General features: G+C 42.3%; 1 protein-coding gene across 1 annotated transcript in view; it reads left to right on the top strand.

The window, feature by feature from the left end:
* Positions 1-6432: 6432 nt before the first annotated feature.
* The window catches only part of espn (espin), a gene marked incomplete at both ends in the record, with an annotated part of 47620 nt that continues 31112 nt past the window's right edge, over positions 6433-22940 (top strand). Inside the window, 5 exons of the mRNA XM_080853425.1 lie at positions 6433-6726; positions 10484-10677; positions 19173-19359; positions 19923-20105; positions 22206-22337. Coding sequence (XP_080709551.1) covers positions 6433-6726; positions 10484-10677; positions 19173-19359; positions 19923-20105; positions 22206-22337 — 990 coding nt within the window. The remainder of the gene's footprint in view (positions 6727-10483; positions 10678-19172; positions 19360-19922; positions 20106-22205; positions 22338-22940) is intronic.

Below are 22940 nucleotides of genomic sequence, written 5' to 3'. Positions count from 1 at the left end.
CCCTCTCGCGCCAGCCACAAACCATGTGAGTGCAGACAGACATGCGCAGTTAAACAGTGCGAGTAAGTTCTGAAGTGTTGAACGTGATATGGGTGAACAAGTCCGTTTTTAATTAACGATAATCTGTGTAGAGTGGTCATTTTAAAAAGTGTGTCAACATAAATATGTTCCGTGATAGGAATACTGCAAGTTCTTGGCAAATTGCCTAATAAGGTATGAAGCATATTTTACAGCCTTTTATTAATCTCTTCCTACCGAGTTGAGTGTGCTCTATGATGTAAAACAGGATGCTTGTAAAAAAAAACTGAAAACAACCAAATCAATTAGCAATTGAATAAATAAAAGTTGAGTCAAGTTTATAATTCACTGTGTAAAATGAATCTTATAATACGATTCTGCCCTCGTTGCATTTGATGATGCAGAACAAGCTTAAAGATCCATTGAAATTGCTCAGTTCTCTTCACACTCTCATAAATTAAGTTAACTGAAAAAAAAACATTATCGCTTTGTAGGCCTACATAAACAAGTTATTTGCCTAGTGACTAATAGTGGCTTATTTACACTGCAATTATTATTGAATTGTGTGTGAGACTGCTTTATAATTGGAGTGAAAAGAACCTGGTGATCCAGGCATCTTCTATTGTCATCTAAAATCAACATTACAAACAGCTATAGCATGGATATGTAAGAGATTTGTTAACATGTTGTGTTTAGTTAACTGAAATAAAGCATAGCCTACTACATTCCAGACACAGAACAACTAGCCTACACCCATGTGGCAGCAGTCCCACAAACAATTTACACTGTTACTGTAAACATGGATAATTGATAAAGATATGATGCAATCACTTTTTTTGAAAATGCTTTTAGTTCAATTTAGATTAGTTTGAACAGGCTCCATTGATTCTTCTCGAATAATTCCACGTTCTGATTGTATAATGATGTTTAAAAACACTAGTTTAAAAAATGAATAGCTTATGCATTTGAAATATGAGATAGAAATGTTTTTCCTAAAGAACTTTCTGGCTATTTGTTTTATCGTCTCTAGAGGTTGTAGTTACAGGCTAGTGTTGTTTAAGAGTGCCACCCTTGACTCTTTGACGTGAAGTGTGGTGAAACCAAGTCATATAGGCTAACTATGAAATCTCTGGAAGCAATAAATGACATTTTCTTAGAATATAGCGTTATCCACTGGTTTATGAATATTTGATTGCAGTCATTGAGACCTTAATTGGAAGACATACAATATCACAACCCTCTATCTTTTCAGTTTTGACAACTTCGATGAGTGTCGATTTTTTCAGTGTGAATAAACATGTGACAAAAGAATAGCCTATTTTCTGTCTCAGCCATTCTTCACATAGATCAGCTATTCTACTCTTTAAAAATATTGTTTATTTCATATTGTAGATTAAGGCTACGAAATTGTTGTAATGAACTGTACAAATGCACAACTCTGTATTGTCGTTGTTTAGAACTGTTTACGTTAACTCGCGATGATTGGGTGGTCAATTTGACGCCAAACGCCAACATAAGCGTTTTGATTGGATAGAGAAGATTGCATGGTGAATGAGTCTGCATTGTTTGCAATGCTCATAATAATAAAGATGTGAATTCTTTGGTCTCCGTGTCTTTTTTCAAGCAAGATAATAAAGTTCCATGCCGCCCGTGTCGTGTTTTCTTTCTAAATGGTGTAATGTATAAGAAATGAAAGTATGAAGTTCTGATATGACTGTTACTAATGGAGAACAAAAGTGCAGAAGCCTGTCTTTCATCATGACCATCATGATACAATTACAAGTACAAGTAATCTTGTATCCATAACTATATACATATACTCCTGTATAAATACTAAGCCATTTGTATATGTTTGGCAATAGTATTAGTCGAAGCCAAGCACAAGGGTCTATATAACTGAAACGGAGTCAGTAAAGGACGTTGAAGTATTTGAAGCATCATAAAGAGGTGGAGAAAAAAATGAAATATTTTTTAAATATGGGTTGTTTGATTTTTTATGATATTAAAAATGATATGTTCATTATCTCGGGTGAATTGTGGAAGATAGCGAGAAAAGGGCGGAAACGGTTGTTGTGATTTAATTTCTGATTGACTGGTGCTCACTTAAGCTGCACTAATTGGAGGCACGAGCAGGCGCGAGCGAGAGCTGGTGCGGCAGATGGGCTTTTAACCAAGCAGTGGCTTCATTCGGTGTGAAGGAACGGCAACTTGACAGTTCAGGAATTCTCCAGTGGGACTAGTAATAAAAGGCTTTTCAACATTTTAAGCATTAAGTTATTTAGTTATATTCAGAATTATATGTTGACCTATTTAGGAATACATTTGGGATCATTTAGACAGAGACAAAATCAACCTACCAGTCTATGAAATATAACATCAAAAACATGTGTTTCTATTTTTATTTAAGCTGAATCAAATTCACTATTTAGTTTATTTCTATTTTTAATAAGGAGTTTAAGCAATAACTTTTAATTTAACTAATAATTTTCAAGTCTACAGAGGAAGGATGCAACCTAATTGGTTAGTTGGTGATATTGTCCTTCTAAGATTATATGTTCATGTCACATAAAATATGCAGTGCCCAGCCATTTCAAACTTTCCCGCCATAAATGTACAAGTCTTATGAGTCTGAAAGCCTTTAATGATACCTACATAGACAATTCAGTTTTGTTCAGCTCTAAGTGGGGCCAGGCACCAGATGGTGGACACAATGAGATTTCGGTTAGGACAGACTTGAGTATAATGGGAGGGAATTTGAATAACTGTCACACGCCCGACGCGTGCAGCGTAAAAGTGCTTTCCCAGGCTTCGTTCCCAGTGTTGGTAATGACAGTTAGGCCCAATCCCATTTCTCATCTCTACCCCTACCCTTACCCCTACCCCTTCGCCTTCGCTTTTTCAAACGGAGCGGTAGCGGAAGGGGTTGAAACGCTAGCCCTTCGAATTGGGATAGCACTTCAACAATTACGTACGTCATCAGTACGAAGCGTCAGCTGTTACGTTACCGGAGAGCGACAGCTGTCACTCACCAGATATAAACAAACATGGCGCCTGCAGCTGTTATTTACACAATGCAACATTTCATCAAACAAGTTTTAAAATCATGAATTACAAAGAAAATACTTTCATTTGTGTGATGCTTTCCCTGCTGTTTCCGACATTTTTAAATGGACTCGCGCGATGTTTGTTCTTTAATGATCACGGGTTCGCAATGCATTGAGGGAAATCAGTCTACCCCTCCGTTTGAAGTGTGCCCTCGGAAAATCTCCGTTTGGAGCGGTAGAAAGCGCTTCCCCTTCCCCTACCCCTCTGTCTTAACGTGAATTGGGACAGCCCTACCGCTCCACATGAACGCGCAAAACGGAGGGGAAGGGGAAAGACGGAGGGGTAGCGGGAGAAATGGGATTCAGCCTTAGTGTCTTTAGGCGGCGTGGGAATTTCCCACACGACGGGTGTCTACACAGTTTTAAACGTAATGCTCCTCGGAAAAAAAAATATTTTAAAGTAGCCTTCTGTAGCCAGATGTAATTCATAGCCCTTAGGCTACTACCCTACTAGGTTACGAGTTAAGTGTGGGTTTGACATTTCATTAAACAATTTTTTAAACAAACTAGGGACTATAAATAACGATTTAAATATTTATTTATTTGCTTTTTTTTTTACGGATCCGCATCGAAGGACAATGTAGCAGGGGTCTATATGCTAGACTTCTGGAAATCAGTTTGAAATATGAAAAAGATGGGTGCACTAAAACTGCCCTTGGGTAGAGATTATCTGATGATCATGAACATGATTAATACGCTGGTCCTCTGGGACCCACTGTGGCGCACGCGCCATGTGACACCGAAATGTGGCGCGTGCGAGAGTATCGGTTGGACTGTGACAGATTGCTCGCAGTGCACGCGTCAAGCACGAGGCGAAATATTCTCTGGGGAGTATTACCCGTTGAACATATGAAAATCAATCGGGCGGAAAAAAACAAAGCAGGCGATAAGTAATGTTTAATTAGTTTGGGGTTGCTGTTGACCTCAAAAGTGGGTGCAAGAGTGCAGTGATACAAGCTCGTGTCTGCTCGGTGGCATCAGCATGCCACGTTCAAAATATCACTTTGTGTCTCAATCTCTGTCAAAATTATCATTGTATTTCATTTTCACATTAAATATTTGTCTTTTTGTATTAAATATTTTGTTCATGAATCAGTTCATCCGGGGTCCATTTCCATGAGCCCGAGATCTAATCTAAATGGTTAAGGCCATTCTCTAAAATTTCAAAATATGCCTTAGGGCCAGCACTGAGAGCCGGACTCACTGGGTTCAGTTTATGCGTGTATGTTAAAAAGGAGGGATGTCACTATGCCGATTTTTAGCAACAAGACAGAGAGTAGAAAAACGCTATCTACTGTACCAACCACGGCGTCCAGGCTGCATAAAATATATGTTAAGTGCTTAACTGGTAACTGTATGTTAACAATTTAAGCTGCCAGTTTTCATTCGTGAGCATAAGCCTTCCAGGCTATACTAAAACTGACTGTTAATCGCACATGCATTAGAGGTGACATGATTTCAAAATGAAGCAACGTTATAGGCAAAATTAATATAAGATTTAAAGGGAAACAAACTACCAAAGATCAGGTTTTGAACTAAATGTGTGCACTGCTTACTCCATAACATACCTGACGGCCCCCCAATATCAATAAAGGTATCTCTGGGGTGAAATACTATGCTTCTCTGACATCTCTTGGTTGCAAAGAGTACTGCATACAGCAGTGTAAGGCACGATATCCTGCCATGTCAGCTACAGTTGACTGTGTGCGGCATGTTCAGTGGTAGTCTGTCTGATTTTGATTGACACATGTCTGTGATGACCTGATGTTACAGGGGGCATGTCACATACTTTTGTGGGGTTTTGTATGGCATGACACGTTAGCCTATTTCCTCAGTACTGCTGTGGCATATCAAGTGGCATGTCTGTCAGTCAACTGGCACATGCCATCCATCTTGACTCACTCAATCGCGTTCAAAGTTGGATTGATGATGGAATAAATCACACTTAGTTAATAACAAAATGGATGCGTAGGCCTATCTAAAGTAATCTATTGGTTTATCCTGGCTGATAACACATTTTAATCTGTTAGTCCTACAACAGTATACTCGATTGCTGCAATGAATACATTCATCATTCATAATCATTTTAGCTAATGACGAGTTAGACTGCTAACTTCTCAACATGCACAGAACTGGCATTTATAGTTCGAATGCTTAAAATGTCAAAACACCTCTAGCACTTTTAACTTAATGAAAAAAAACCATAGTGACTGTCCAGGTCAGACACATCTATGTGTCAACACCAGATCTTCAGATGCCAAGACTGTAAACGTCAAATGGTACCCTATCTCATACAATCGTGATGAGCGTCAGTGCACCTGCAGGAGAGATTTGATATTTTTCTTAACGCTACATCGGTCAAGATCTTGATCCTCAAATGAGTAAATGCATAAATTGCATAAATAAGTTGCATAAGTGCAACTCTGATAGATAAAGTGACGCCACATTGCTGCATTGTGATTTACTATATTACATGTAAATAACAGTACAGGAAGCACACAAATTAAGGGTTATATACGGCTCTGTGCCTTTAACATTTGAGCCGATTGCTTAGGGGCAAATATCTCCCTGCCGGAGCGATTCTCCTCCCCTCAATGGATTATTCAACAGGTTGAGTCCGTGACCATCCGCAGCAACCGCGTCTAGCAGGGACGAATTCTTCTCCAGAGATGGTCTATGTCGTGTTTTCTGCCAGCGAGCGTAATATTGATAAAGCAGTTTCTGAGGGGCGGAAATACCGTGACAGAAAATATATTGTCCTCAGATGAAGTAGCGTTTCTTGTGCGACGCCGGGGGAGAATACAGGAGCACTTTACTTATCTTGCATTGTATGGCGCAACTGAGAATATGGGTAGTTTGAGGAACGCAAAACGGAACGCGCAGTATTGCAAAAATTGTTGAGTATAGCAGCTGGAAGGCACTTGAACGGATAATAGTTTACTGCAGTTTCCCTCTGTATAATGCGGTTTTACCATGATTGTATTTGTTGGAGATCGTCTCAGTGCTAACGTTCTCGGAGGTAAGAGGTCCTCTGACTCCGTGCTTTCAAACCCATTCATTTGTAATACATTTATTCGTCATGGGAATTACTTTTAAATAATTTGGGTAATGAAGACTGTGACCTGTCGAACTCAGGCGAGTCATTTAAATTGCCCCGTGATATGATAGTACGTTTGAAGTCAGGGGCATGAACAGGAGATAATCTCGGAGCAGTCATCATTACTGACAGATCAACACAGGCTCGAAACGACCTCACCTTTTCATGTTGAACTCATAAACTGTTCATAGGAGACGCGGAGCAGCACTAATCATGGTCGTTGAGCGGACACTTCATGCCGCCAGGCAGGGAGATGTGCAAACTCTAAAAGTGCAATTGGCTGAAAAAGTACTCACTAGCGATGTGAAGGACATGCTTGGAGCGTCACCTGTCCACCATGCAGCCCGGGCGGGGAAGCTGACATGCCTACGTTTCTTGGTGGATGAAGCAGGCCTACCAGGGGACAGTTTAGCAAACAATGGCGCTAGTCCGGCACACGACGCTGCTGCCACGGGTAACCTGGCCTGTTTGCAGTGGCTACTGACTCAAGGGGGCTGCCGCGCCACGGTAAGTGTGGTTAAGAAATACTATTAAGTATGCTCACTTTTGGCTGCATTTTGTGTAGCCTACTTGTTCCAGCTACTTTATGTTTCTACATAAATCTATGACCAGAGTATGGTGTCACCTGACCTTGTCTAATACTGAGGTCACCGTATCATACACAGTGTATGGTTATCCTGGGAAATTACTGACACTAAATGTATCTTCTGCACTGTCTTAGCCTATGTCGGTAAACTGCTTTCATGGCATAGTCATTCTGTTGCAGAGTCACTCTTAAATCCATCTGCTTAGGCAGGAGACAACCTGGCCACGGTACTGTAATCTCTGGACAAGTGTTCATCTGGAATATTCTTTTTGTAGGTTAAGCCAGCCTTGTATGTCATATCTCGTGGTCTGAGTAAGTGTGGGAATATGTCTGCAGGGAGAGTCTTCCACTGTCTGTTTCAGTCTTAAAATGACTGTTGTTATTGAAGTGAAGCAGCCATCTGTCTATACATCTCATTTGTGTAGTCCATATTTCACAACTATAGAAACAACCAAACTGAATGGGCTTCCCAACAGCATTGGACTGCATGTGCAGACACTGATGCCTCAGACTGTCTGCAAACCAACAATAAACAAAGAATAGAGTCTGTGTATAAAGTCGCCTCGATGCAGTCATACATGGCATGGAAAGTATGGTCAGGCAGCGGACACTGCAATGTTATCCACCCAGGCTTGTCCCAAAATGAATCGAGAAAGTCATTAATTGTCAGACAGGGTAATTGTTTCCTATCAGTGTTGTAAATAGTCAGTGGATTATAATGCAGATATATTTCTTTCTTGAACATCTCCATCAATAATTCACGGGACACATTTTTCTGAAAACAACATAAGCACCTGCTGAATAGGAATTTTTTTTTTTGCTTTTCGCTAAAGCTTCCCAGGATTGTCAAGATACCCGTCATGTACACCCCAGTTATCTTTACAGCTGATCTTATCAGGCAAGGTTGCCGCATTTCCTGCAACAACAATTTCATCTGGAAAGGTGTGTTAAGGTTGAACCCTATAAAAGTGCTCGCCAAACTCCCCTCAAACTAAACCTTAAAACCCTTAAAACACTCACCAGGGTCAGTTGTGGTTAAACCATCTGATCTGTTTTGCACTCAGTTACTGGGTGCTCTGGTGTATACTGGTGCAACTCAGTTCTCAGGGAGCTTGTAAGTGGATTAATGTGTAGTCGAGCGTCTGTTGTTTTGTTGATGCTGTCTACAGCCTGCTTCAAACAGCAGTGGAAGTGGCACAGCCTTCCCATAATGTGGGTTAAAATTCTCAGGCTGAGCCTCTTGTGGAAAAGAGGGCGCAAGGACCGTTACTCCCAATACAACTGGCTTGTTTCTTTCCTGCTTCTCCATAGCGTGCCCCTAGCGGGTCAGTTTGGGGCTGTGGTACTCCCAAGACCTCTGCCTTTTGCTTACGCCTGCTTCAGTAAATAACACATGTCATGCCTTGGGGACCATACCTCTCCCATGAATTCCCCTGTTAAGTGTGATGTAGGCTACTTCGAGGCTTAATCCATTAATCCACATGTAATGTGAGCCACTCATGTACAAGTTGATTCCCAACACAAACATATAGAGGAATGTGTCCACGTGCAGTTTAAAACACAGCCTGGTTTTGAGCTCACTGTGTACCTGTAGCGGTTCACTCAGGTGTTTTTGCATGCTGTCAGATGTGTGTTGCCCCTAGGGAGCCAACAGTGCTCAGGTGTGTCTATCTGGCACAGTAGCGATTTGTTTTCTCTCAGCATATAGTGAGTGCTAGATCAGGGGTTTGCATGATGGGCGATCCCATACATAGTGCACAGGAAAGACGATTAGAGCTTATGAAGAATGATGCGGCAGTAAAGGGCACTCAGCTGGCAGCACGGAAAATGCAGTGTCACAAACTTTATTCACGGAAAGGTCATCATGAGAGAATAGTTACAGCATTATGTAGGGGAAAATGATTACTGCCTTGGTTTAACTACAAATCAACAGTGTTGGGGAGGCAGGGTTGTCAGATCCAGGCACGTTTATCTCTTGTCTTTAATGCTTGGTCATGAGCCTCCAAAGCTAGAGGGAACAGCCACAACAATGTCAGTGGGTGAAATTATTATGACTAAATGCCGGACTCTTTTTAAGTTAATATTGAGATGATCAATTGTGTTTTATATCAATTTGAAAAGGTCCCACTCACAAATAACGTGACAGAGGTAGATTTAGGGTTAAATATTAGGTAAAACATTTTTGTTTGTTGTCATGAGAAGTGTGCCGAGTTCTTTGACACGTGACATCACTTACAATACAGAAATATGGCAAAGTACAAAAATATTCATTACTGTTGAAGGTTAATCACAGATATTTCAAGCTTTCCCTTTCTTCCTCCCTTTGTAAGATCAACAAGCAGCTGAATAGGCAGATCAATTGTGTTATGGCAGCTAAAGGATCTGTGTGTCTGGGTATACTAGAGTGTTTGCACTGTTCCTGAGAGGCCTTGAGAGAAGTTTCTAGAAGAAGGAGAAAGTGATCCCTTTGCTGTTGAGTGCTCTTGAGAAAAGAAAGGGGCAGGAAGACGCATGAGTGATTTTTGTTATCATTATAGCCTCCACATTAATGATTAAGATAGCGCTACATTCACTCACATTACATTATAGTAATTGTAACGTTATAGCAATTGGTTTGCCACATTCCAGGTGAATTTAACATTTTAATTCTCCATTAAATGCAAATGACTGCTATTCACCAACCACTGTGATCTGCAGATCTATAGATTGTATCATTTCAAAATTTAAGAAGTCGAGATGGGTCATTGAAAAGCGCATTACAAATAAAAGTTATTATTATTATTATTATGTCTGCTTGACTGGTGCATTTTACACAATTGAATTAAGCTTTTAAATAATACATGCTTTTGAATTAAATTCTTGCTCAAATAATTAGAAATAGTCACACAGTATACTTCATTATTTTAAGTATAGTATTTGTGCAAATGCCTTCACTACCTGTATGTGTTGAGAAACAAGAGCAACCTGAGACTTCAGAGGGAAATTGGAACTCTGTGATGCTTGTCAGCCAGTCAGTTCAGCTGTGTCACCTCTGTGACTTTATGCTCTGAAATAAAATGGAAAGAGCAGAGCCTTCCATGTAATGAGACCTCTCTTTTTCCCTTGCCCGTGTCCATTATTGTCAATTATCTTCACCATCCAAGTGAAGAGCCTGAATGGACCGCATACTTGGCAGCTCACAGGCTTTGTAAAGCCATGCTGCGTTTGATTTCTTAGTACTATCTGGATGGTATTTTGAATAGGCTTTACTTGAATCATAAATAGTGTAACTGAGATAAAGCTTTGTTGTTGGTGCTGCAACTAAGTATATCGCTGGGGATATAGTGTTGAGTTTGCACCAAATGGTTTGTATTTCTGGAAATTAATGAATGAATGACCCTTATGTTATGCTTCAGATGTGCTTATATAGAGGCTTATGTGCAAGTCCAGCTAAAGTGATGTCATGTGAGGTGCAAGAAAGCAAATACCTGATTCAAGAGAGAACACAATGAACATTCCATTAAAGCATGCTTCAGTTTATGTGCTAGAAGAGAAGTTTTTTTTTCTTTCTGAACAACTACCATCATTAAACGATAGAGAACAGACCCATGGCGCTTGCTCAACAGTCTTGGTCAGGATTCATAATGCAGACCGATTTCTATCATCTTGACATGCTTTTCTTCTCTCTCCCACCCTCAGGACAAAGACAGCTCAGGTGCCACAGTTCTCCACCTCGCCTCTCGCTTCAGCCACCACGAGATCACGGACTGGCTGCTGAAGAGTGGCGAGGGCAACCCCAGCGTGTCCACGGAGTCGGGGGCACTTCCTGTGCACTACGCTGCTGCCAAGGGTGACCTCCCTTCCCTCAGACTGCTACTGGGCCACAGCCCAAAGTAAGGAAGACCATTCCCCTCTCACATTCTGGAACTGTCAATTTATTAGTAGGATCTGGATCCACTAGGAGTATCTTTGGCTCTTAACCAAAAGGTTGGTGGACTGCTTGTGACAAAAGCGTCTGCCAAATCCTTAAACATATCACGCCTTGTTTCTGACCCTTTTACACTCATTTTTATAAAGGTTAGAGTCACCATTTTGTTGGCAACTGTTGGCTTGTTAGCGGTGTTAAAAGTGGTTAACTTAGAAGGGTGTTGGTTGCAGTTTAATGGCATTGACCTTTTCGTTCCAAAAAAGTGTACGTTGATCCTAAGTAGCTCATGCCACAGGACCAACCCTGTAGTAGGAGGTGGACGAACTTTTGGCAGAATCCTGACCCTGGCTGGGAAGCTTATCTTCATCTGTTTAACCTCCTCATTAGACAGATCCATGCAGATTCCATCCCCTTGTCCCTTGAGGCTTTGGCCTGTCTGATAATCCTTCAACTCAGTCGGTCTTTTTGAAGAGTAACAGAAAAGTATTTCTTTACATTAATTAAAGAGCAATTGATTGATGCAGATTTTGTAGTTTTCCCCTGAATATTCATGTGTGTAAATTGTTATTTCATACAGTAGCAGTGGATGAAGGAGTGTTACATATGCTACTACTACTGTACACCTAGCTGAAATGCAGTCATTCATCAAAGACAAGCTTGGTATCCAAATGATGCTTCTTCACCCAAAAAGTAACCAGAGCTTGATGGTTGCTTGATGTAGTTACTTGATGTAGTTACATTTATTTTCACAAAGGCAAGGCATACTAAACCCCGTTGTGATTAGAAGTATGACAGATACCTAGCCTGGATACCAGCCCAAACCCCGCCCACAAATTTTTTTGTCAGGGAGATTTGGTCTGGCTCTGGGTTAATTGGGAGAGAGTTTCATCGGTAGGATCAAACCGGACCAATCAAATTGGCAGGGCGGGCTTTATACGTTGATGGACAGATACCAACGCTTGAGTTGAATTAACCGGTAGATTGACTAGATTCGAACTCCGACCAAGATGGCCGCGTCTCGGGTGCTTAGTGGGGAATATTTTATGTGAATTAAGCTATCTACACGACTTTTTAATGTCTACATTGACTCGGTTAGTTGTGCATGTGCAACACGAATGTTACAGAGTATTGTTTGTCTTAACTAAAGTTCTCTAGACCATTATTGTTATATCATTGCTAACGTGTACACAAAAAACCCATCGAAATAAACTGTAGCTTGTAGCCTTAATGCTAATTAATTAACGTGAGCAGGCATATCTCAACAGACATTGACAGCGCATTCATTTTGAATGAGAAACGCGATTAAGGCATTTGTCATTGAAAAGATGTTTTTGCCGTCCTTCCTAGGGATCAGGTAAAAGTTTAATCTATCAGATGGTAATAGGCTACTACGTTGCTCTGATTGGTTCTAGGTATCCAATTCAGCGAATAGGCATTTTCTTTCCTGGTTCGTTGAAACACGCCCCATAATCACAGCCCAAAGGTCCGGTATCAGACTCATATTCTGACTAGAATCATGAGTATGACATCGTCAGGCTAACAGATACCATGACCATTTAAGAATGAGTTATTTTAATGTCCTCTGCTAAGATGCTCGTACCTTCCTGGAGATGTGCCAACCAGGGATTTCCTTGGAAAGTGTGTGGTGCCAGGGCACTTGACACTTGTGTATTTGGCAACAGGGTAGCAGCTCCTCTGCCTTAAGCTTCAGCCACCCCTCCACTGTAACCCCTTTATATGGTCACTAGATCCCTGGGAAGAAACACAACACTGGCCTGCACCATGGGTGGTTGGGGTAGCGTTAGCGACGCGCACCTCACCTCTGAAAGTGGTCCTGTGGAAGTGACACCACAGTTACTGTGAGAGCATCACTGAAGTAAATATAAGACAACTTCAATTAGTGATGCAACACAATGAAAATTCTTGAATGTGACCTTACGATAACTACTACACTCCTGTTTGGTAATTGTATCCAGAAATCTTAACTTTTGTAAATGCATTTGAGGCTGTAAGGAGTTTATGTCTAAAACTAGCAAGCTAACTAGCTTACAGAGGACTTGCCATACAAACACCAACAACAGCACAGCTGGCACTAATAAAAGTTAGCTACTTGCACGGTTTAATAAATGGATTTTATTTTTATAGCACACTTTCACATACAAAGAGGTCTCAAGGTGCTTAACAGGGTCACAACAACAATAATGCAATGGTAATAGGAGTGCAAAAATAGCAATTAAAACTGTGCATTCTAAAAACAATACAGAAAAGAAATAAAAAAAGAAACCAGGACTTAAGGTGAAGGCAGATATAAATAGAGGGGTTTTGAGATGTGATTTAAAAGTAGTGAGGGAATCCAAAGCCCTAATGTTCTCCGGGAGCTTGTTCCAAAGTCGTGGCCCCAGCGAGGAGAAGCCACGATCTCCCATTCTGGTCATATTTGTCCGGGGAACTGCAAGCAGGTTTGCATGTCCGGACCTAAGAGTCCTTGATGTGAGATGAGGGGTGAGGAGATCCTGGAGATAGGCTGGACCGGTTGTGTTTATGGCCTTGAACTAGGAGTAGGACTTTGAAGATTATTCTCTGGTTGATTGGAAGCCAATGGCGGGAGTGGAGGACTGGGGGGATGTGTTCAGATTTCTGTGTCTAGGTGAGAACCCGGGCAGCACTGTTTTGAACATACTGCAGCCTCTGAATGGTTTTTGCTGGAAGACCTGCCAGCAGAGAGTTGCAGTAGTCCAGACGGGAGCTGATAAATGCGTGCACCAGCTTTTCTGCAGCATGTTTGGGAAGAGAGGGTCTCAGCCTTGAGATGTTTCTCAGGTGGTAGAATGAAGTTTGGCAGATGGATTTGATGTGTGCATCAAAGGACAATGAAGAGTCCAGCTTGACACCAAGGTTTGTGACGAGTGAGGAGAGAGGGGTGGGGTGACCATTTATGGTGATTTGGGTGATACTGGCCTTTTTTGTTTGATGGGGTTTGCATGGTTTCATGCATGGACCACAATGCTAGGGAGTGAATAGCTTGGGCAGCTAGCGGAAAGGATAGGTGTGTTCATCTCCCTTTCATATCAAAATGAACTTGAGAATGCTAGCTAGCTACACACAAAAAAAAAAAAATATATTGTTTCCTCAGGTTTTGGTTGACTCTCTGTTGTCATCTGTACAGAAACATTCAGAACGCTATTCTGTTGGGCTGACATGTTTACTCTTGTGATTCTTTACAGTCCTTACATAAAAGCACTGGGCAACAGCTATGAATTGAAAAGCATGAATTGTTAGCGCTGTGAGACCTATGGGAGTCTCATAGTCTCAGGAGGGTGCCTGTATATTGTTTCCAACTGGATAGATGACCTTTCATCATTGTGTTGAACTGGTACTTCACTGCAGTGGTTGCACAGTTATAGCTGGCGTTCTACATCGACCATAAGTCACCCTCAGCAGTCGATGGCCATAAAGCTATAAAGTGTTTGGAGAGTGGGTGGTATGGACCATATCACCTGATGGTGGTTTGCAGGGAAAATTAAACAATTTAATGGGGTAGCCTTTGCACTTCAATTTGCACTAAATATCCGCTCCAGTTGCCATAAAGCCATTGTGGACCGTTAATGTTTAACCGGTTATGTCAGCAACTTCTGTCTTGAAATGGTGCTGAAATGATTTGCTCGGCTGGATCGAAGCCAGTGCCAGAGAAAATGCAGGCTCCAGCTGGCCGGCCGCTCTCTTGATGGTGATGCTGAAACCTTGTTCGTTGGGCTGTGGACTGACGCGTGTGTGTGTGTGTGTGTGTGTGTGTCTGTGTGTCTGTGTCTGTGTGTCTGTGTGTCTGTGTGTCTGTGTCTGTGTCTGTTTTTGTGTGTGTGTGTCTGTTTGTGTCTGTTTGTGTGTGTGTGTGTCTGTGTGTGTCTGTTTGTGTGTTTGAGTGTTTGTATGTATCCTCTGAAACTTTAATCAGGAAGAGAGAGCTGGCCATGCCTGATAGCACAACCCCATTCAGCCACCAGCTTTGTATAGCTTGGTTGTCGTAGCTACCACAAACAGCTAACCAATGACAATCCAATAGGAGAAAGGAACGCATCTGAATAGCGGCAACTGCTTTCTAGTAGTCAGGCGTTTGCTTTGTTTAGATGGGGCTCTCTTTGCAGGAAAGAGATAAGATTGTCCCAATGAGGCCACCATCCTCTAAGCAGAGTGTGTCAGCAGATATGTGTGTCTCAGTGTGTATGGTTATAAGAAACTTCACATTCAAATGGATATCTGTGATAAATGTGATGTGGATTTATTAGTAGACATTCAATGGTCTCTGATTTAATTAGTGTAATAAAATAAATCTAATTGCTATCCACCCTATGAGCCTTTTTGAATGTGTTATCTATCTCAAACGGTCAGTAGTAGAACAAAGTAATAGAGCAAACATTTAAAAGTGCTTTCATACCAGCATTTGAATTACTTGTCATATGTTTTAGTACTTTTTATATTATGCACATAAGTAAGTAAGTAGGTACATTCCCACTGACACATTTTTGCACATTGTGTGAGTTAAAGTGATTTTCCTTTGAAGGTCTTTAAGCCAGGCCATTTTAACACGCTGGCATGCTTGAGGCTTTTATAATATGCCACATCCCTACCAGACCCCCAGCTAAGCTTTTCATGACAGTATCAGTGTCTTAACAGGAAGGTTTGGATTGGATGTGACAGATGTAGATTAATTTACACACAATGGAGAGACAATTTATGAGGCTTAATTGCATGGGGGTATTGTTCTCTCTCACATAGACAGACACACACACACACACACACACACACACACACACACACACACACACACACACACAAACACACACACACACACACACACACACACACACACACACACATAGACGAACACATACACACAACAAATGTAGACATGTTGACCCGTATAGACAGAGCACGGACTGTTGCAGATAATAGCTGTTCACAAAGGCAGAGAATGAATCAAGCATTCATTGAAAAGCTATAAAAATCCCAGTGACATGTACAATAGCAGATAGAGAGAGCGAGAGAGAAACATGTTATGCAATCAATTAGTGGAGATTAAGAGCTTTTGCTCCTTGGCCCGCTGACTGTGCTGAGAGGAGAGGAGAGGTAGGCCGCTAAAGGCTGTGAATATTCCAGACATTTGAACCAGTCAGCCATCCAAGCTTTCAGGCCTCACTTTTCTCTCTGTGATTAGAGGCAGCAGGGAGGCTTAGGTCAGGCACAGGTGGGTTCCCATGCCTCAGCGGGGTTATGGAGAACAAACTGCCTCTGTATCTCTCTCTCTCTTTCTTTATCTCTGTCTCTCTCTTTCTCTCTCTCTCTCTCTTTCTTTATCTCTCTCTCTCTCTCTTTATCTCTCTCTCTCTCGCTCTCTCTCTCTCTCTCTCTGGGCTTGGCTGCTAGACGGACTCGCGCTTGACCTTTGGGGCTCCAGTAGTTCTGTTAGCAGCATATGGGTCAATTACAGTAACATGGAGGATGAAGTTATTTTCCACTAAATGTCACAGTTGGATCTAATTGTCTCTGAGGTGCTTATTTTCCCTCATGCAGATAGGCCAGTGATTGACCGAAAATTAATCAACATATATACATTGGCATACATCATATTTTTGTTATGAGTGTCCTGTTGAAAGTTGAAAGGTTGACTTGATTTACAGTGATGTGAAGAAACTGATTAAGAGAGAGAACTAATATTTAGTTTAGTTTTACTATTTGCAATTTTTTCCCCTTCCCTTCCCTCTTTCCCTTCATATGATGAGGCATGGCCCTATGGGGTTGGGTTTTTCTGTCTCAGAAGACTTCAGCAGAGCTCAGGTGGGGGAAGGGTTTGGGGGAGGGAGCAACATATGGCCGGGCTGAGGGACCAAAACAAGACACCGCAGCGGCAAGTAAAGAGAGATAAGTAAAGCCCTTCCTGTGGGTCTGCCGCAGGCGTGGCCATCCTGCTTGCTTAGCTGAGTGGCCACAGCGTTGAGGGGGACCTGAGACAAGCATCTCTGGGCCCAGTGGAGGAAGTTTCTTTCCAGAAACCCGGTGGTGGGGGGGTTTGGAACGGTTCCCTCACCGTTCTGTCCTCACCTCTGTGTGACTCGGCCGTCGCCGTGGATGGTGATGTTTTGTCCAGGCTCTGAATAATTTACACAGGAAGGGCCTTTCAGAGCTCAATGAGCCTCCATCTGACAACTACACTATTTGCTAGACCACATCTATTACATTAGTGATAATTAAGGTAACAGCTACCTGAGTTACTCAGAACACTGCTAAAGAGCGTCACATGACGCAGTGGCACCCATGAATTTAGATGCACTGCTGAATCAATTAGCAGTGGTTTCTAATTGGTGATGATGGCAGAGGAAAAAGTAATTTAACATATTTTTTTCTAGGAGTTAACCAGAAGTTTCTGGAAATATAGTTGGACTTGAATGACTTAGATGGCCCTTATGTGTGTGTTTTAGTAAATGTGGTTAAGGGAATAAACTGCGTATATGCTGGTGTGCATGCGTGAGTGCAGATGTATTTATGTGTGCATGGCTGAGTATGATCGTGTGTGTGACTGTGTGTGTGTGTGTGTGTGTGTGAGCATACATGTTTATGCGTGTGTGTATTTATATCTCTTTATCTGTATACGTGTGTGTCTGTATGGTGGCTCCCTGTGCTCCTGTGTCGCAGGTGAGTGGGCAGCTTGTTGGGTTTCACTCATGAATGATTCAGGTGTCAGCTCACTTCCTGATAGCAGTGCCACTGATTAAGGGCCCTTCCGGTCTAAAATATTCATCGTTTTGCTTTTATCCGTAACCTTTATCCCATCTACAGAGAAATATCATCACTTATAAGTATATCACAGATATATTTTGCATTAGTTGATTATTATGTTTCATTGTGGGATGGTCTTGTTGTAGCCTAGTTAGGCTCTCAACATAATTAATGATGTTTACATTCCACTTTTAACCTCTTTTAACCCCACAAGGTAAGGAGGAAAGCCTGTACGAAGCTCGAAAGGGAGAGTGAAAAAGCAAGGTGTTCGAGTAGGTTACAACAGGTTATAGCAGGTTATGACGGGGGACGACCCCCCCCCTTCTTGTCTTCTTCTCTCTCTCACGTCCGTCTACTGTCTCTGCTCCTCCTGTCTCGTGTCTTCACTGTCATCATCTTGGCTGCTCGTTAGCGCTGAGTGTGAGTGGAACCACTGGAGTGGTAATCCTCTTAAGAGACTCCCTGCTAACTTGTCAGTCATTGTCCAAATAAAGCCGCGCCTTATGGGATTTAGATGGGGGTGCGGGGGGGTAGAGAGGCTGCTGCTCACTCCCTGACCTCCTGTGGTGACGCTGTGCTAGGATCTGGGGTAGACGTATTAGCCTCCCTGGCCTGGCCCCTGCCCTGTGCTACCGTAGAGGGCCACTCCTGTCATAGCCTCTCCCTTGACAACCCTCAGAGGAACAGAGATGTGAAAGGCCTACCAACCATCCAGATTTAATTGTGTGTCAGCGTCTATAAATATTCATTATATTATTGATTATTTATTATGAGCTGGTGTATTTCTCCCATTTGGTTTTATTTCGTTATGCACCTGTTTGCAGAAGAATTTCACAGAACACTAGCCGTAGGGATGGAATAACAGCTCTAGGGGTAAGAAAATTAGATCTGCAAGGGTGTTTCTTTAGTGGATTGCCAGGTGAAAAGTATGGGAATCTCAGTCTTGAGATTCTAAACATTCGGCAGTACACTTGTAGTTACCAGCTACATGGTACGTTAAACAGAAGGCCCAAGATTGTGTCTCAACAACTAAACTGGTACATCAGACATGTATATCCTAGAAATGTGTTTTGTATCCAAAATGAACATGGAGAGATGATGATGGTCATGCTTGACATTGGACTTAATTTAGAAACTAATTTGGACATAATCAATACTGATACTCTCTGATGGGGTTAATCTATTATTACACAGCTAGTAAAGGCATAAATGGTCAAAGTGAGAAGTTGTGTTTCTGGGAGCCTATATTAAGATATACTGTAAATGTTTTGGCATTGCAAACTTAATGATGTTTGATATAATGTATTTTGGACCTCAATATTGCTTATGAAATTGCGTTAGTAACACAGACCGGTTAAGACTTCAGTTCCAGACAGTGGACTTTACTCACTTTATATAGGGGGCTTATTTCAGGGTAAGCAGGTTGAAAGCTGAGCGACCTTTGCTTTGTGTTTGTGAGCCTGAAGGTCCTCAATCCTGAGGCTCTCAGGGTGGACGTGAGCAGATTTTCAAAAATAGAAAGCCTTACCTTACTCAGAAGCAAGTCCCACCTCACTTTCCACTGACCAAAGGTCGCAGGGCATGCGCCCAGACACCAACACACACCTCCAGTTTGAAACCCAAACAGAGGATTAGCTGGCCTTTGGACACCTCTTTACCATGCTTTCTCTCTCCCTGTTTACCTTGCAGCGTTGTCAATTTTCAAACCAAGATTGGTGCCACACCCCTTTACCTGGCCTGCCAGGAGGGTCACATGGAGGTGGTCCAGTACCTGGTGAAGGACTGCGGGGCGGACCACAGCATAAGAGCCAATGACGGGATGACTCCTCTGCATGCCGCCGCCCAGATGGGACACAACACTGTCATTGTTTGGCTGGTAAGAAAGCAGAGGGAGGAGTCAGGTTTCACAACAGGAAACTCATCCACCTCTAGGGGAATGTGTTGATGAAATGGCCCTTTCCTTTTAAAGCGTCTGTAAGCAATATGTTTACGGAATAATTGAATTGCCGGCTTAAGATCCCTCTAGGTATGACGAAAAAAGATTCTCTGGGACAGACAAAACTCTTTTCTAGACCCTCTAATCAGCCGAGTCTGGCTGCCTTAATCAGTTCTTAAACTTCCAAAGAGAAAGGATGGGTTGGACTTAGGTTTCTAAGAAAGGCTAGGATCCCTAACATGACCTTTAAACTACTAGCTAAAGCATGTCCCTATGGAGGATCTCATACTTAACTCATCCTTTAAGTGTGGGAGGGGATTGGTAGACAGCATCTGAATCCTTGAGTGCTCAATTGTGTAACATTGTTTATGCTTTGCCCTGTCATTACCTAAGCCTCAAGCGGCATATGTGACTTCTCACTGCCCATTTGTAACTGTAACTAAGCATCTTGTGTGTACATTTATCGGTATGGGTGCATATGTGAACTGTTTGTGTGTCTACAGATGAGCTTCTCAGAGATCAGTCTGGCAGACAGGGATAACGACGGTGCCACAGGCATGCACTTTGCGGCCAGCCGCGGCCATGCCAAGGTGCTCAGCTGGCTGCTGCTGCACGGGGGAGAGATCGTGATGGACAGCTGGGGGGGCACGCCCCTGCACGACGCGGCAGAGAATGGGGAGCTGGAGGTAGGTGGACCGCATAGCTTAGCGCAACAGGGATAATTGATGTGTTACGTAAGCTTTCACACCATCCTTTACAACCACTGCTGTAGGGATTGAGCAAAGCTTGTGGAAAGTGTATAAAAGGATGTGTGTGGATGTGCACATTTTTGAAAGGTGGTCAAATAAAACGTTTACACTCTTGTTTTTGGCGTCTTGCTCAGGAGTGGAAAATTAAGCCAGTGAATTGTGAAATGTCATAGGTGTATTGACAAAAGCGTTAAGCAGAACAGTGAACTGCTTTATTCTGTTATCATTCCAAAAAACAGACTTTGGTATAGAATAAGAGAGCGAGGGGAAGTCTCTCTCTCTCTCTCTATCCCCTAATTTTAGCCCAGTACCAATGACTATCTCATTAGCTAGTAAACTTGCTGAGTGTCTTGTTCGTTTGTGAGTGTTTTGTTACCAAGGTAAATGGCCACATTGCCATGACCTTATTCTGCCATGAAAAACAGTTCTACATGATTCACCTTGAGGGGTTAGTTGCCAGTGCCACTAGCACATATAACAGTGTTTGTGTGTGTGTGTGTGTGTGTGTGTGTGTGTGTGTGTGTGTGTGTGTGTGTGTGTGTGTGTGTGTGTGTGTGTGTGTGTGTGTGTGCGTGTGTGTGTGAAAGATACCGAGAGAGAGAGGATGTACATGAATGAGTATGAGTGAATGAGAGTGCGTGTGTGTGTCTGTGTGTGTGTGTGTGTGTGGGTGTGTGTGTGTGTGAGAGAGAGGTTCTGTGTTTGGGAGAAAAAGAGAATATTACATTTTGGTAATAGGATTATGACCCCGTGAATGCGTTGCACTCAGTAGGGTTGTTCACCCAAAGTAAACCAGGTATTGCAAGATCGAAGTCCCTCAAGTGGCCTTAAAAGCTTAGCTATTCTGCTGTTTGGTGGAGCAATCCTGTAGAAAAAATCTCTTCTGAAGGATCTCTGAGAGTGTTGTAAGTAATTTCTTCTGTAAAGTTGATTTTTATATGTACTTTAGGCCAACTTTTATTAACTTTTGTTCATTTTTTCTTAGTTGGGATGACTAGTTTCATCTACAGTTAGCATTTGTTAGCTTATATAGTCTGTGGTTTCTTAACAACTGAGTTGCTAAGTTTGTGTAGTTTCGGTTTAAGTGGCAGACATAATAGCACTCTTGTGTCTGGCATGCTGTTCTTATATCTGTGGGTCTTTTTGGGATTTTGTGTGAGAGTGGCTTTAAAGGCAGGTTGTATGAATGAGGGTGAAAAGCACAGCAGACAATGGGGAGTTATGTGTTCTACACCCTACCCTACCCCTGCATGGAGACTGCTCTCTGGAGAGAAGATGTGCTATTGTCTCTCTCTCAAGCTTTTGTATTTAGCAGCTGCTGTGAACCTCCCCTCTCTTGTGTCCCAACCCTTTCGCTGGCTCTGACTAACATAAGGCAGGGAGATGGCTCCCACACTCACGCAAACTACAGCACTTTATAGGAATGATAGGCTTCCCAAACAAGGGGTTTTCAAGATTCCTTTGCAAACATGCTGGCGTGTCGAAATGCAAATATTTTAGTTTATATGACAGTTTATTTTGTTGTTATTGATTTTGACCAGCTTGATTGCCTTTTTAATATTTGTATACAGCATGGAGGATACCTCCTTTTTGGTGGTGGTTTGGCCACCCGCCTGTTAGTCAGCTGTACTGGTTCATTCTGCATTACTTGGAGCATGCCAGTATGAATTGAACTGAAGAATGTGATTTCCTATCTGCACTCAACAATTCGTTTTGTGATCTTTGGTCCAATGAGGAGTTTGATAATGATTCCACTCAACCTCTTTGTAATCTAAAGGTTCTCACATTATTTAGATTCCTGTGGACGTTGTGCCCACATTAAACTCATTATTTTCAGTTAGCTGAACTATTGTATTTGCCCTCCTCTATTCAAGCTCATCTTAGTCCTCTCTTTTCTCTCTCTTCTACAGCTATCTTTTTTATTTGTGTGTTCATAAATCAGATAGTACCGGCACTATATTACACAAGTGTATTAAAAAGCTCATTATCAGATAACAACTGAATATTGAACTCTCCTGTACTTTCTGTTACCCTCAGTGCTGTCAGATCCTGGTGGTTAATGGAGTGGACCTTGGCGTTCGTGACCAGGATGGCTTCACTGCTGCAGACCTGGCTGAGTACAACGGACATCCCCAGTGTGCCAAGTACCTGCGCACCGTGGAGAATATGGTGAGTGCTGGGCTGCTGGGACCACATGGTCATTCTCAGAGAGTAGAGTCCAGCATTGGGGGCCATTCTGAATAGACCCAGATGAGTTTGAGGGGTGAATCTGATACCCCATGGAGGAAATCAAAATAACTGTAAGACTTTCACCTGTATCCAGCATGATCTCTGCGGCCTATAGGGACGTAATGTCATTTTTGTTTTACCTGAAGCCTCTGAAATGGATTTGTACCATTTGACGTTATACTCTACTGTTGAGCTTTGCGTTGCAATTGTGCTTTAACTTCAGACTTGGCTTGAACAACTTAAAAAAACCTGACCTATACTTTGTGTGTACAAGCCGTGTGTTCCACCTTTGGCTTTTGCACCTGCATAGCTGATGCTGTTCTGTGTAGAAGAGCATACTGGTCCTGTGCGTGTTCTCACAGGGCTGTTCTGGTTTTTAATAAGACATAGAGCTCACTGATATAGATCCATAACAAGGAAAGACACATTTTTGGGGTCAGGAGTGAGTTATGTGAAGCACCCATCCCTGTACCTCGCGTGCCTTCGCCTGTCACACAGGCCCCTATAGACGTCTCAGTATCTCAGAATGCTTTGTTCGCTTTC

This window comes from Sprattus sprattus (assembly GCF_963457725.1).
Source record: "Sprattus sprattus genome assembly, chromosome: 16".
NCBI lineage: Eukaryota > Metazoa > Chordata > Actinopteri > Clupeiformes > Clupeidae > Sprattus > Sprattus sprattus.
This window is presented reverse-complemented; position numbering and strand designations above follow the sequence as displayed.